General features: G+C 50.4%; 4 protein-coding genes across 4 annotated transcripts; 1 reads left to right on the top strand and 3 right to left on the bottom strand.

Annotated features, from left to right (window-relative positions):
* Positions 1-1,404: 1,404 nt before the first annotated feature.
* Positions 1,405-2,526, bottom strand: J7T55_003119 (60S ribosomal protein L23-like protein; the record flags this gene model as incomplete). The annotated part of the gene is made up of 6 exons (XM_053138263.1): positions 1,405-1,437; positions 1,497-1,574; positions 1,669-1,798; positions 1,958-2,074; positions 2,177-2,224; positions 2,513-2,526. 6 exons carry the CDS (start codon positions 2,524-2,526, stop codon positions 1,405-1,407), a joined length of 420 nt encoding a protein of 139 aa, XP_052998985.1.
* A 975-nt stretch (positions 2,527-3,501) lies between these two features.
* On the top strand, positions 3,502-5,967 carry J7T55_003118 (uncharacterized protein; the record flags this gene model as incomplete). The annotated part of the gene is made up of 1 exon (XM_053138262.1): positions 3,502-5,967. One exon carries the CDS (start codon positions 3,502-3,504, stop codon positions 5,965-5,967), a length of 2,466 nt encoding a protein of 821 aa, XP_052998984.1.
* A 312-nt stretch (positions 5,968-6,279) lies between these two features.
* J7T55_003117 (uncharacterized protein) lies at positions 6,280-6,657 on the bottom strand (the record flags this gene model as incomplete). The annotated part of the gene is made up of 1 exon (XM_053138261.1): positions 6,280-6,657. One exon carries the CDS (start codon positions 6,655-6,657, stop codon positions 6,280-6,282), a length of 378 nt encoding a protein of 125 aa, XP_052998983.1.
* A 2,585-nt stretch (positions 6,658-9,242) lies between these two features.
* J7T55_003116 (nkyrin repeat domain protein) lies at positions 9,243-10,150 on the bottom strand (the record flags this gene model as incomplete). The annotated part of the gene is made up of 3 exons (XM_053138260.1): positions 9,243-9,328; positions 9,505-9,885; positions 9,946-10,150. The coding sequence occupies 3 exons, from the start codon at positions 10,148-10,150 to the stop codon at positions 9,243-9,245; spliced, it is 672 nt and encodes a 223-aa protein (XP_052998982.1).
* Between the last annotated feature and the right edge of the window lie 1,540 nt (positions 10,151-11,690).

The following is an 11,690-nucleotide window of genomic DNA, read 5'->3' as shown; positions in this document are numbered from 1 at the left end:
GAGATGCTCCACGGAATGGATATGTTTCGATTTTCGAGTCAATCTGATGCTCGCCAACTCTGGACATGCCTCTTCACCCTTGGTGAGCTCTAATTCACCACCATTTTTAGACTCCCAGAGCATCTGCACGCGATGAAATCGTATGCGAGATGAGATTCCTAGATAGCTTGGCTAGTTTGCAAATGCTGTGCCGCAATCCAGCATGGGCTCAGCCACAATTACATGGAGAGGACAGTAACAAGTCATAGGAAGTCATTGTGTCACCAGACATTTCTTGATACTCTGGCCGTCCTGCTAAAATGCTGAAAAGCAGTGTCGCAGGTCAGCAATCTGCATTATCTGGCCAAGCGATCTGCAATTCGCTGTCAGGTCTGGTTCAACATATTTATCAAATAAATTGACTTAGGACCAGGGCTCTCAGATTAAACATTTGGGACTGCAAATATTGGATCGTGTCAATTGTCTTAATGATATACTCTGGCTGAATTATCACATTCGACCTGCCACGCCCAACTTCCACGAGTTTGGCCTCAGTTTTGTCCTCGAAGCGCCGTCGCGCTGCACCTTTGGCTGTACAGAGCTCCACCGCTGCTTGAGACATAAAGGAGTAGATGGCACGAAATCCCTTGACACGGATGCTATGCCTCTCACTGCAGCGCCTGATGTGTTGAGTTACCTAATAATCCGACCAGCCGCATGGGCTGTCAGGGAAGCAAGCAGGGCAGGGGATTTAAGTCGGCGAGGCTGCAGCCTTGTCTTGGCATCATCAAAGCGCCAAAGTGTGGACGGCGCCGGTGAAGGAAGCATTGGGATGATTGGTTCCGCCTTCGGGCAAGTGTGAGGCTTCATACGTAGATTCTCTCAAATAACCAATCTCGCAGACGTGCAGACAGGCACGTGTCAGGATCTGGGTGCGCGAGCTCCAATTACAGACGCCTGCAGACAGTGTGGCGTGGGCTCACGTGAGGTTCCAGCGGTTGTTGCAGCTTGCTACGGAGACAGCTTCTTTGCCACCACACAGGGTCGTCTACACATCGTGAAGCGTGTTTGGTCATTGACGCTGGAATCTTGTGCTATCGGGACATCTTGCAGGGGGCGGGTTTTCCGTTTACCCTGCATCGGCCCACCTCGCAGCATCGAGAGGACTGAACGGGCACCAGCTGAGCCGACCTTATCCCCTTGGTCGGTGAATTTCATGCCATTGGTATGAACCTCCGTTACACGCCAGCCGAAAAATAATGCAAAGCCTGACTTCTTTCCTTTTGCCAGTCACGCCGTAAAAGCCCGTTCATTGCCGAGCCAACATGGTCTCGGATTCGTATTGGATCGTTCTTTTTGTATGACCCGTTTCCTTCGTCGCTGATCCTCGCACGGAAATCTTCCCACCATCGACAACGTCCCAATTTACATCACAACACCGGAGTTGGAGGCAATACGCTGTGTGGGGCGCGGTCAGTATGAACTTGTGGCGTTGGCAATCTGCAGGGTAAACTCACGGGCCAGAGCTCAGCAGCCTCCTTTCCGACGGGGCCAGTGATGGCAGATCCCTTCATCTCACCCTTGGGGTTGACGATCTGATGAATTTCTTGTTAGTAATCATTGCGTTGTCCCCGCGGCTCCATTTGTTTGCGGATTCCTGCTTGGGTTTGATCCTCGGGGTGTACTTACGACACCAGCGTTGTCCTCGAAGTACAGGAAGACACCGTCGGTACGCTTCCAGGGCTTGGATTGACGGACGATGACGGCGGGGTGGACCTTCTTTCGGAGCTCGGGCTTTCCCTTCTTGACAGTGGCCATGCTATTAGGGTGTGATGTCAGCAAAGTGCGCGGCGCGTCGGATTAAGGTCATGAGTTCGGGCGTGTGGCTTTGGGAACGTCGGGTAGGGCTGTGTGTCGTCGAGTGTCTTGGCGGTCCTGTAGAACCTCTTTGTTGTGCATCAGTTTTGGAGATACGTACACCATGTCACCGACACCACCGGCGGGCAGCCTGTTCAGGCGGGCACCGATACCCTTGACGGAGATGATGTACAGGTTTCGTGCGCCGGAGTTGTCTGCACAGTTCATGATGGCACCGCTACAGTCCCGTCAGTTCCCCATCTTTATCTCCAGCTAGTCCGTAAATCATGTTGATTTCGTTGTATCGCGAGTCGATTTCTGCAGGACCGGGAAAACATACACTGGAAGACCCAGGGTCATCTTGAGCTTGCCACCGGGGGCACCACGGCTGTGAGAAGACCTCCGTCAGTAAAACTTTTTCACGAACGCCCTGTCCCTGGTTGTCTATTGCTGTCCATCTCTTCCAGTCGCCTATCCAAGCTGTTCGCGGTCGTGTGACGGTATCGAAATCGGGGTTCGAAGCGCAGCTGTCTCATGTGGTGTAATTTTTTTTTATCGTTCCCAGTTTGTCGTCGATTTTTCGTCGTGCCCGATTGACCACACTTCGCTCGGTCCGTAACAGCTTGGATTGACGCCAGAGTCGGTCCTCCGCCAGTGGAATTGGGGCCGCACTCACGAGATCTTGGCCATTTTGAGTTATTGAAGGGGTATCGACTTGTCGGTGGGAGAAAATGGCCGAAGTTCGGTACGATGTCGCGATGTCGTTGTCGAATAGGTGTGGGGTGGGCGGCCGGTCGCTGGAAGTTTCAATGGCAGCAGAAATTTGGGGTGCGTTGCCGGTAGGGTTCGAGAAAATTGTTAGTGCAATCAGCACGTGCAGATAAGAGGTGCCCCACTACACCCCGCTGCTGATTGGTTTACAGTGCATTCTGTATTACTTGCCCACCTGCAAGCTCTCTTAACTTGACAGCGGCATGGGTAAGTTGGCTGAAGAAAAGCCTGAATTGAAGGCCGGGGCTGTTGGCAAGTGACGGGAGTGAGCTTGCCTCTATCTACACTCCACAACCGCCCATCCAATTACGATTCTGGACGGTCTCTCCCTAACCTCGCGAAACACTCAAAGCATTGACTGTTATTCCTTTTTCAAATATAGAGTGTAGTGCAAGTGCACGTGCAAGTGCATAGCCCAGTGTGCACCTTATCTGTTGCTCAGGGCCACCCGTGCCTGACTAGTCAATCTCATCGATGACTCCCACTTTGGACTTCCTCAAAAGGGACTTCACTCGCGGCTACATGTGCTTACCTAAATCCCTTGTAGGTTCTGAGGAAACTCTGTCTGGCCTTTCGCTTCATTGGCAATCGCGAACACTGCAAAGTCAGTGTCATGTTGAGAATGATGTGCTCGCTCCTTCCTGTGGCAAGGAAACGAAAGCGCTGCTTCCTTTCGTGTGTCTGGACGAACTCAGGAAGGCCCATGGCTTAGTCCCCTTCAAAGCTGCTTGAACTGCATTCTGATCGTATTTGCTGGCCACGTGAATCAACTCTCTTCATACAATCTCGTCGACTGGTTTTGCCATTGCTCTCTCACTTTTGCTGTTGCTGCCTCTGTTTTGCCTTCTACTGAGGACATTTTGTATCGCAGACGTGGATCGTCGGTCCATCAAGATGGTCTTGTTGCCCTTGATGCTCACCATGGCGCTATTCAGTAGCCTGCCTCTCTCAGTGATCCTCGCAGGCTTGTTTCTCGCTTGGCTTGCTGATGCTCAAACCGTCTATGTCACCCAGACAGTATTTACAGCATGCGAGTGCTCTGAGTCCTCGTCGCAATCCTCCCTGTTGTCATTTGACATTCCGGTAGGTAGCATTGAGGCCCTTCAAGACCTCACGGCTAATCAAACAAAGCCACTTACAATCCCCACCGGCACCCCTGGCACGGCTTCTACTCCCGCGGTCGTCTCAATTCTCGGAGGTTCGACGCCTGTGATTGTTGTGCCTTCGCTTTGGACTTCAACTCTGACGGGCACTTTCCCATCTCCTGGTGCTCCGTCGTCTGCAGCTCCAGCCCCAATTTCTCTCTCCATCGTATCCTCGCCATGGTCGGGGCCGTTGTCAAGTCTCCTATCGAATCCACCAGTGTCGACGTCCGCAGTACCCACGGTTGCTTCTGCAATTTCTCTATCCGGTGGCCTCGGACCACTGCTGTCCTCAAGCATTTCAAAAGCCTTGACTGGAGCGTCTGTCATTGGTTCTGGGGTTCCCGGCACCGACACAAGTATCGAGGTGATCTCGTCAATGATCGCCCCGACTGCTGCTTCTTCTGCCTTGACCACTTCAGGAATCCCGGAAGCATTGCCTGCGAATCTTAGCCTCGACAGCGCCGAAATGTCCCTTGCATCGTCTGCGGCATTGATCAGTTTTGGCACTTCTTCACCCGCTGTCATCTCAACAATTCTACCTTCCAGCCTCACACTGGGAACATCTTCGCGGATCTTGACGACCTACTCGACCGTTGCTTTGAACGGTCTGTCGTTGACTGGTGTCACAGTTCTTGTTCCGCGCTCGCCAACGTCGTGCTATGCACTCCCGACACCCTCGGCTTCAATGGATTTGGTCGCTGTAGCGGTCACTCCTCAAGACACAGTCGACTTGACCAATCCCATGATTCTTTCGTTCGGAGAAAATGCCACCAATCCTCGATACATAGGAGCATTTGCCAGTGGAGAATCATACATTCTGGACTTATCTCCAGACAATCCTATCAGTGGTCAGCTTGGTTTACAAATACCAGGAGACAACGCGCTCGTGTTTGAGGGATCTGGAATGTCATTATACAAGGGAAACTGCAGCTTACTCTCGGAGGTAGTGATCGACAATTTCTACAGCCAAGTCGGTGCCATCGGTGGAGCTGGTGCCAAGCACGCGTCAGCTGTGATGGTCGAAAAGAGACAAGATGCCTTGAACTCAAGCACGTTCACCGTCGATATATCTGTCGACAATTATTTGAACACGCCTGATTTCAGCCCTAGCCTAAGCTTCGGCAACTCTCTATGTACTGTGGTGTCGAACGCTATGGGCAGGACTGTGGACAACATTACTTGGTCCTGTCTGTATCCTCCACCCGAAGGTGGCGCGTCGGCTTGTGCAGCCAGGCTCAGTACGTGGCTGAGTGACATCAACTCGCCATCCACCGCTCCTCAGAACACCACTGAGGTTCTGGCAACGCTGAGTCCGTTCCTGGCACTGGCTGGCGACTCTCTTACTGAACTGTTCCCTGGCGCAGATCCCGCTCTTGGCCTTGGTTTCGCGTTCATGAGACAGGTTGAAAATGCAGTTAAAGAAGCAGTGGGTGATGTTGGAGCGGCGGCGTGCAACGTCATGCACGGTTTCGACTCTGATGATCTCGTCATTGAGGACAGTGGGCCACTGGGGACCAAGACCCTCGGCTCATTTATCACCGCTCCGCCACCTTCTCTGGCTATCAATCTCGCCGCATCTGCAACGGCATCGATTGTCGAACTCCCACGCCGTAAGGCTAATCCAACAGACAATTTCCTGTTACAGATCGCAACGGACTTCAAGTCTCTGTTCGCCCCATTCAATTCGTGGCTTCATGGTCTTCCCACACTGGGCATATTTGGCATTGAGGAGACAGGCATGGTTCATATTCCAATGCCAACAACGACTTACGCTCTCACCGCCACTGCTTCGACGACGACTATGGCTTCCGCGCACGGTATGGCCCATATCGAAGTGCCTACCCTTACGGTGACGCATGTCCTCGGCGAAGGATGGTTCTCCCCGAGTACCTATGTAGTCGGTCCTGGCACGACCCCGAGCTTAGGATTCCCGGCCTTCGACATGCATCGGTTCGCCAGTGACATCAGCTCTAGTGTTACATCTCCTTCCCTCGCCAGCTCATCATCAGCCAACATCATTGACAATATAGCAGCCCATTTGGCGGCGATGGATGGTGATCCAGGTGTACGGGCGGAATGGCATGCGGATTGGCCAAGCCAGCTTCTTGACCAGGGTGGAACCACGACTACCACGGGAGCCGCAATGGGCTATGACGGACATATTGTCTTAGTCACGACTACCGTTACTGAATGGATGGGTTCCGGTGGTGACTGATACAATGCATATTTCGTGAGGATGGGTATGAGGTTTCAACATTGTGACGAAAGACATTGCTGCCAAATTAGGTCTGCGTTTCGAGGGTTATAATGCACTGTTTCTCAGCACAACTGCTTCGCATGTTCTCATTAGCTGAAGTACAGTGGTTCTCATAGATTACTGCAATTTTGGAAGCAATTACATCACCTCCTTTGGCCTTCACAATGAATAGACGGCTTCCTCTCGCAATTCTACCTCCCTGTCGGGCGAATCCTAATTCTGGCTTTGACCGTTCTCATGACCCTGTTTTTAAGTGTCTCCTCCATCTAGTCATCTCGACTTCATTAATGCCTCGCCCAAAATCACCACAACCGCACACAGAATGGCCCAGGGAACAACCTCTGACAACCATACCCAGATAATGTCAAATACAGCCCAAGCCACGGTCCAGCTACAGCGGTAAAAGGTAAGCCCCATGAAGCATACATTCCTCACATCCGTATATCCGATCAAAATCACGATGTTCCTGGCGCAGATGAATCCTCGAACCAAGGCATAGATGAGCCAGACCAAAAAGCAGAATTCGCGGTAAGTGATCCGAACTGGGTGCTGAATCAGTTCCGAGACGCGGAAGAGCCGGGGGTTGAAATAGGCGTTGCGTCGGTGGCTCAAGCGGCCATTTTGGATTGTGGGACTGTTATAGGACATGTTGGGGATTTGTCTCTTCTGAGTTGGCCTGGCTGGAGTCAAGATGAGAGTGAAATTTCTCGGAGTGGGTCTGTTGCGGCAGGTCGTATGTTTAGAAGATATGACCGGCAATAGCAATGACTTGTGCTAGGGTGGCAGTGACACGGATACACTGTACGCAGAGGGATGAAGAATAATATTGGGGGCTGCAAATGGTTGTGACACTTTCAAACGCGTCACGGAGTCACAGCTCGCAAGAAATATTTTTGTGAATTAAGGCTGCCGTTGTTCCACAGGGAAATTAGCGGGAATCCTTCCTTCGTGTTGCCTGGGGGCTAAGCGTGGTGGGATTGAGCGCGCCCCAATGGCTGCCTGCGCACTATTCCGCAATTGGCACCATCTCTCGACTTTGAGAGACACGCAAGCCCCTGATGTCTGCGTACTGGGCGCATAAGGCTCTGCTGACCGCTGCAGTACTGAGACCCGACATTGTATTTTTGGCAGTGCAGCACCATTCATTCTCCTCTTGGAAGGAAGGAAAAGGGGGGTTAGGGTTGGTGCAATTGGCTTGCCCACAATTCAGTGTTCATCTCTTCAACAGACAGAAGACACATTTTTCCGCTTCTCATAGTATCAACTTATTATTTGCGTATGAACCAAGCAAACTTAGAATATACATGTTCGTCTTCCCAGAACATCGTGGGTGACTCTGATGAATTGCGAATGCTCTACGGGCCCTGGCTTCATCGTTCACCACTGTTTCTTGCGCAATGGTGTACCCATGAGTAAAAGAATCCTCCAGTCTATGAATTTGGGTAATTGAACTTCTTTCCGTGGTTGTTCAGTGGAAAAGAATTCAGATTTCGCCGCCAACCCCCCCCCCCCCAACCCTTGTCCTTTTCCCGTTTTCTCATTTTTGGATTTTCCAGCCGGGAATAATGGTGAACTGGTACAAATATGGGCCATAAATGGCAACACCAACTTCCATGTCGTAGCAGCTCATGACTTCATGTTGCTCTGCCCAGCATTGATGAAAACAATGCACCCTCCGAATAGGAAGTTGCCCGCAATCCCAGCTCTCTCGCTGTGGGGCATGTCTGAAGACTATACCAAGGCCAAGCGTACAGGATACCCGAATGAAAGCAAGTTCAATAGATATCACCCACTTCCAAATAGGCGTCCCGTGCCTTGGGAATAGATTCGGCCTGGGCTACAGCCACCCGCTGTATCACAACACGCCAAGCTTAGCAAAATCAGCGAGGACGCAGCTCGCTCTGCACGATGTATTCAAAAGAATAAGGCCAATACCAAGCAAGTGCGGTAAATTAGGCCGCATGCGACAAGTTGAAATGTAACGTGCACAAAGCATGCATGCAATGTTCGAGTATCGCTTTTAATTCTGCGAACTCACTCGGACTCAACCGAAGCGAAGACACTACCGCAAGAATTTTTTGGAGGTCTGTGACATTCTTTTTCTTCATGACAGCGTCAATATGGCCTCGCCTCGACACAAAACTGTTCAGATCATAGGAGCCGACTAGAGCATCAAGAGCCAGGTAGTCGTCGCGGCCAAGGGAGATATTTCCCAGCCATCGGCCCCAAGCCGCAGCGTGACAAAGATTGTGGGATAGTGGAGCAGAATTGTTGAATCTAGGAGATACGAGCTAGCCAGCGCTTTGAGGAATCCACATTTCATGATTTTTCTTCCCAATACAGACTTGAGCATTGCGGATCGTTACGTCGAGTTTGCCAACGATTGTGTATAATTGTTTGAGAGAGTCACAAGAGTAGGGAGAACATGAAATATCCAGGAAAAAAAAGTTGGCCTCGGAGGAAACAGCTTTTGGCAAAGAAGATTCATCATACAAGATATCTCCAATCTAGTTATCTAGGCTAAGACGTGTTTGGCGGCGAGAGGCTTAGGCGAAGACAAATTTTGGGCAGTTAGGCGCACGACACTGGGCTGTCTGAGCAATGAGATGGCGCGAAGAGCAGGGAATTCGGATCAATTTCTGTTATCTAGAGCATTGAGGATTCTGCAAACATCCAGTGAATAGATACTGACTGCCTAAGTAGGTGGGTAATTCCCGAGTAGCATAACAGAAACTTTTACAAGATCGCAACCCCGAAGACTAGCAGGAGAGCATGTAGAAGAGGGGCATAAAATAGCAAGTAAGGTTTACCTCACAAACCATAATCTCGAAAATTCTTGTCAGATTCAAGCGGCTGCCAACATTGAAGATCGGATGGAAATTGCCTTTCGCGTCGTCCCGCAAGCTCGACTCTCATCCTATATCCCCCAGCCCCAAAGGCCCATACGCTGGCAGTAGATACAGCTAACGAGCGAAAGTTCTTCACCCGAATTCTGTTTGCCTAATTCAGGTCATCATCACGGCTGCCTTACACCCGTTTGCGTCTTCACTTGGTTTGCACTTCACGCTGTTGTGCACAGTTAGTACACAAACCTCCAGATCTGACTCAAATGCGGTTGGTCTCATTCAATTAATTGCCAAAAGTTCCTTGGCCCTCTTCTCATCATGAAAAGTCAAATCCCCTTTCCCAACCGCAACGACGAAAAAGTTCTGCCCCGGATCTCCCAACTTTGCTCAGAAGAGGCCTGCCTCCCTCATCCACACCATGATCTCCTCGTAGCTGTTGTTCTCGGCGATGTTCGCTGGTCTCATATTGGCCACTGCAGTACTCGGCGTTAGTGATAAAGCTACAAAGAAAAGGTATCGTGTGGAAAGGGGGGAAAGGATATCATGGTCTGTTTTGCAAGTTGCCACCACCCCAGGGCCTTGAGACAGTGTGTGGATCTGGTAGATTTATATTCCAAGAAAATGGGAACAGTGTGCGGGTGCTTCTTACTGTTATATGCGCGTAGATCGGCCTGGAACTCATAGAAGAGAACCTTTAAGCAACCCAGATAGCCCTTGCGGGCGGCGACATGGGCGGGCGTGTCTCCAGACCTCGAAACAGCATTGGGGTTTGCGCCTCTCTGGAGGACCATGCGAAGTAGATCAAGATGGCCGCGGTCCGCGGCGATGTGGGCAACGCGAAAACCGAATGGGCCCTCTGCGTTCAGCTCTGCTCCGTTCTGGAGCAGCGGGTCGACACATGCGGGCTGGTTGTGCTTGATGGCCACGTGGATGGGGGTCTCCGAGTTGTTGTTCTTCGCGTTCAGGATGGACTTGAGCATGCCGGGCTGGAAGTTGAAGGCCTCGTGGCCGCAAACAAACGCGATGATGTCTGAGAAGATGCATTAGTACTGTGCTTCCTAAGGCAAGACTTTCGGGAGGTGTAGCTCACTAGCGTTGCCCATAGTACAGGCAGCGTGGACAACATTGTTGCCAGCATCGTCTTTAGTCCTGAGTAGAATCTCCGCCTTGCCTACTCCCTGGGCTGCCTCACGAGCCGCTAGGCGGTCGACGGCTTTGGCCAGCTCATTGGTATCACCGCGCATTGCCTGGCGGTTGAGGACGTTGGCGTCATCAGTAGTGAGGGTCGGAGCCATCGTGGATTGGTGATGAGATAAGCCGAGTTTGTAAGGAAGTGTGGTAAGATGAGTTGCCGTAGCTGAGTTATGTTCGAGGTCGTTGGAAAGCTGTTGTGCTCGTCTCTGAAGATGCAATAAGGCCTTCCGGATCTGGGGAAGATTTGAGAAATGGAGAGGCAAGAATTCTTGAGGGGGTTTAAATACCCAAACGACGCCGCCGTGAATGCTGCACTCATTCACACATATGAGACGAACCAGTGTCCCAAAGGCCTTGAGCTGCATTCTGCTTTGGTACGCACCAGCTAGCAAACGAGATGTACAATGATGTTCTGTGCAAGGGAGCCCACGGCATATCGGACGGAAACTCGGGAGGGAAGGACGGAAGGCGACAATCATTGATTTCCTGTCAGGGATGGGAGGTTCTCTGGAATTAAGTGTATTTCACATGAGATGAATTTTCAGGAGCACAGTAGGACGGTCATTGATATCTGTCAGGGTTCCGGAAGGTTCTGTACAGTATCATCCTGGAAAGCTGATCGCAATGCACATTAGATGATTTGCAAGACAGAAACAGGACGGTTATGAATCCCTATCCCAGAGCCAATCACTGTTTAGCACTTCTCTATACAACCCCGGCCATTGAAATAAATGGACAATGAGGCAAATCTAAGATTATTATTGAGTATTGTCCCACAATCGACATCAAGAATACAGGCTTGCGCATTTATGAGTCAATATGAGGGTCTTGAAAGCATTCGTATCCCTATTGAAGCTGAGTGTACAATGATATACTTTCTTTCAGTTTTCAAACAACAGAAGGGATGTTGTTTGAATACTGCTCAGGCTAGTCTGTTGTATGGACTAAGTTCGTCGACACAATGGTTCTCAGTCTTGTTGCTTGTGGGCATCCAAAATAACCATAATAGGGATTCTAGACTTCCTAATTTCATCGAAAACATGTTCTATGATCGGTCGGAGGCTCATAAACTGTGGGCATTATGTAGACAACCTCAAAAGCCGCATATTGCAGAGATGCAAGCCAACATGGATGAACAACTTGAAATTGTGCTACTGATTCACAAATTTTAAGATGGTGCACTTGTTTTCTACAAAAGCCTGTGGAACACTACGATTCTGAGGGTCTACGGAGTTGAATTATCGCGATGTTAATATCAGTACCTAGGTATCTGGGAAGGCTCTGGAAATCTGGTAGTACGCAGTGATTAACATGCCAAGTATAATCATTCCACGTATGGTTATTGTGGCAGATTTGCTTGGTTAGACTTTATCCAGTATGCAAAATATGTTGCCTAGTGATGTGATTAGTTCTCACAAGGATCGAAGTGGGTGATGTTATATTAAGGTCAGTTGCCAACCAACTTGCTAACATTAATTCAGCAACATCGATAAGCTGAACTTCAATTGCAAAGTATTGAATCATTCCTGACACTCCTTTGAAGAAGACCACTACGCTCTGGCTGCGGTCTAAATTGGAGATCAGGCGGGTTTCCGGCCTTCTCTGCCGGCTCCAATTGTTAGCAGAGTGTGAGGATGGGAA

This window comes from Diaporthe amygdali, assembly GCF_026229845.1.
Source record: "Diaporthe amygdali strain CAA958 chromosome Unknown NODE_3_length_2959817_cov_65_330692, whole genome shotgun sequence".
NCBI lineage: Eukaryota > Fungi > Ascomycota > Sordariomycetes > Diaporthales > Diaporthaceae > Diaporthe > Diaporthe amygdali.
This window is presented reverse-complemented; position numbering and strand designations above follow the sequence as displayed.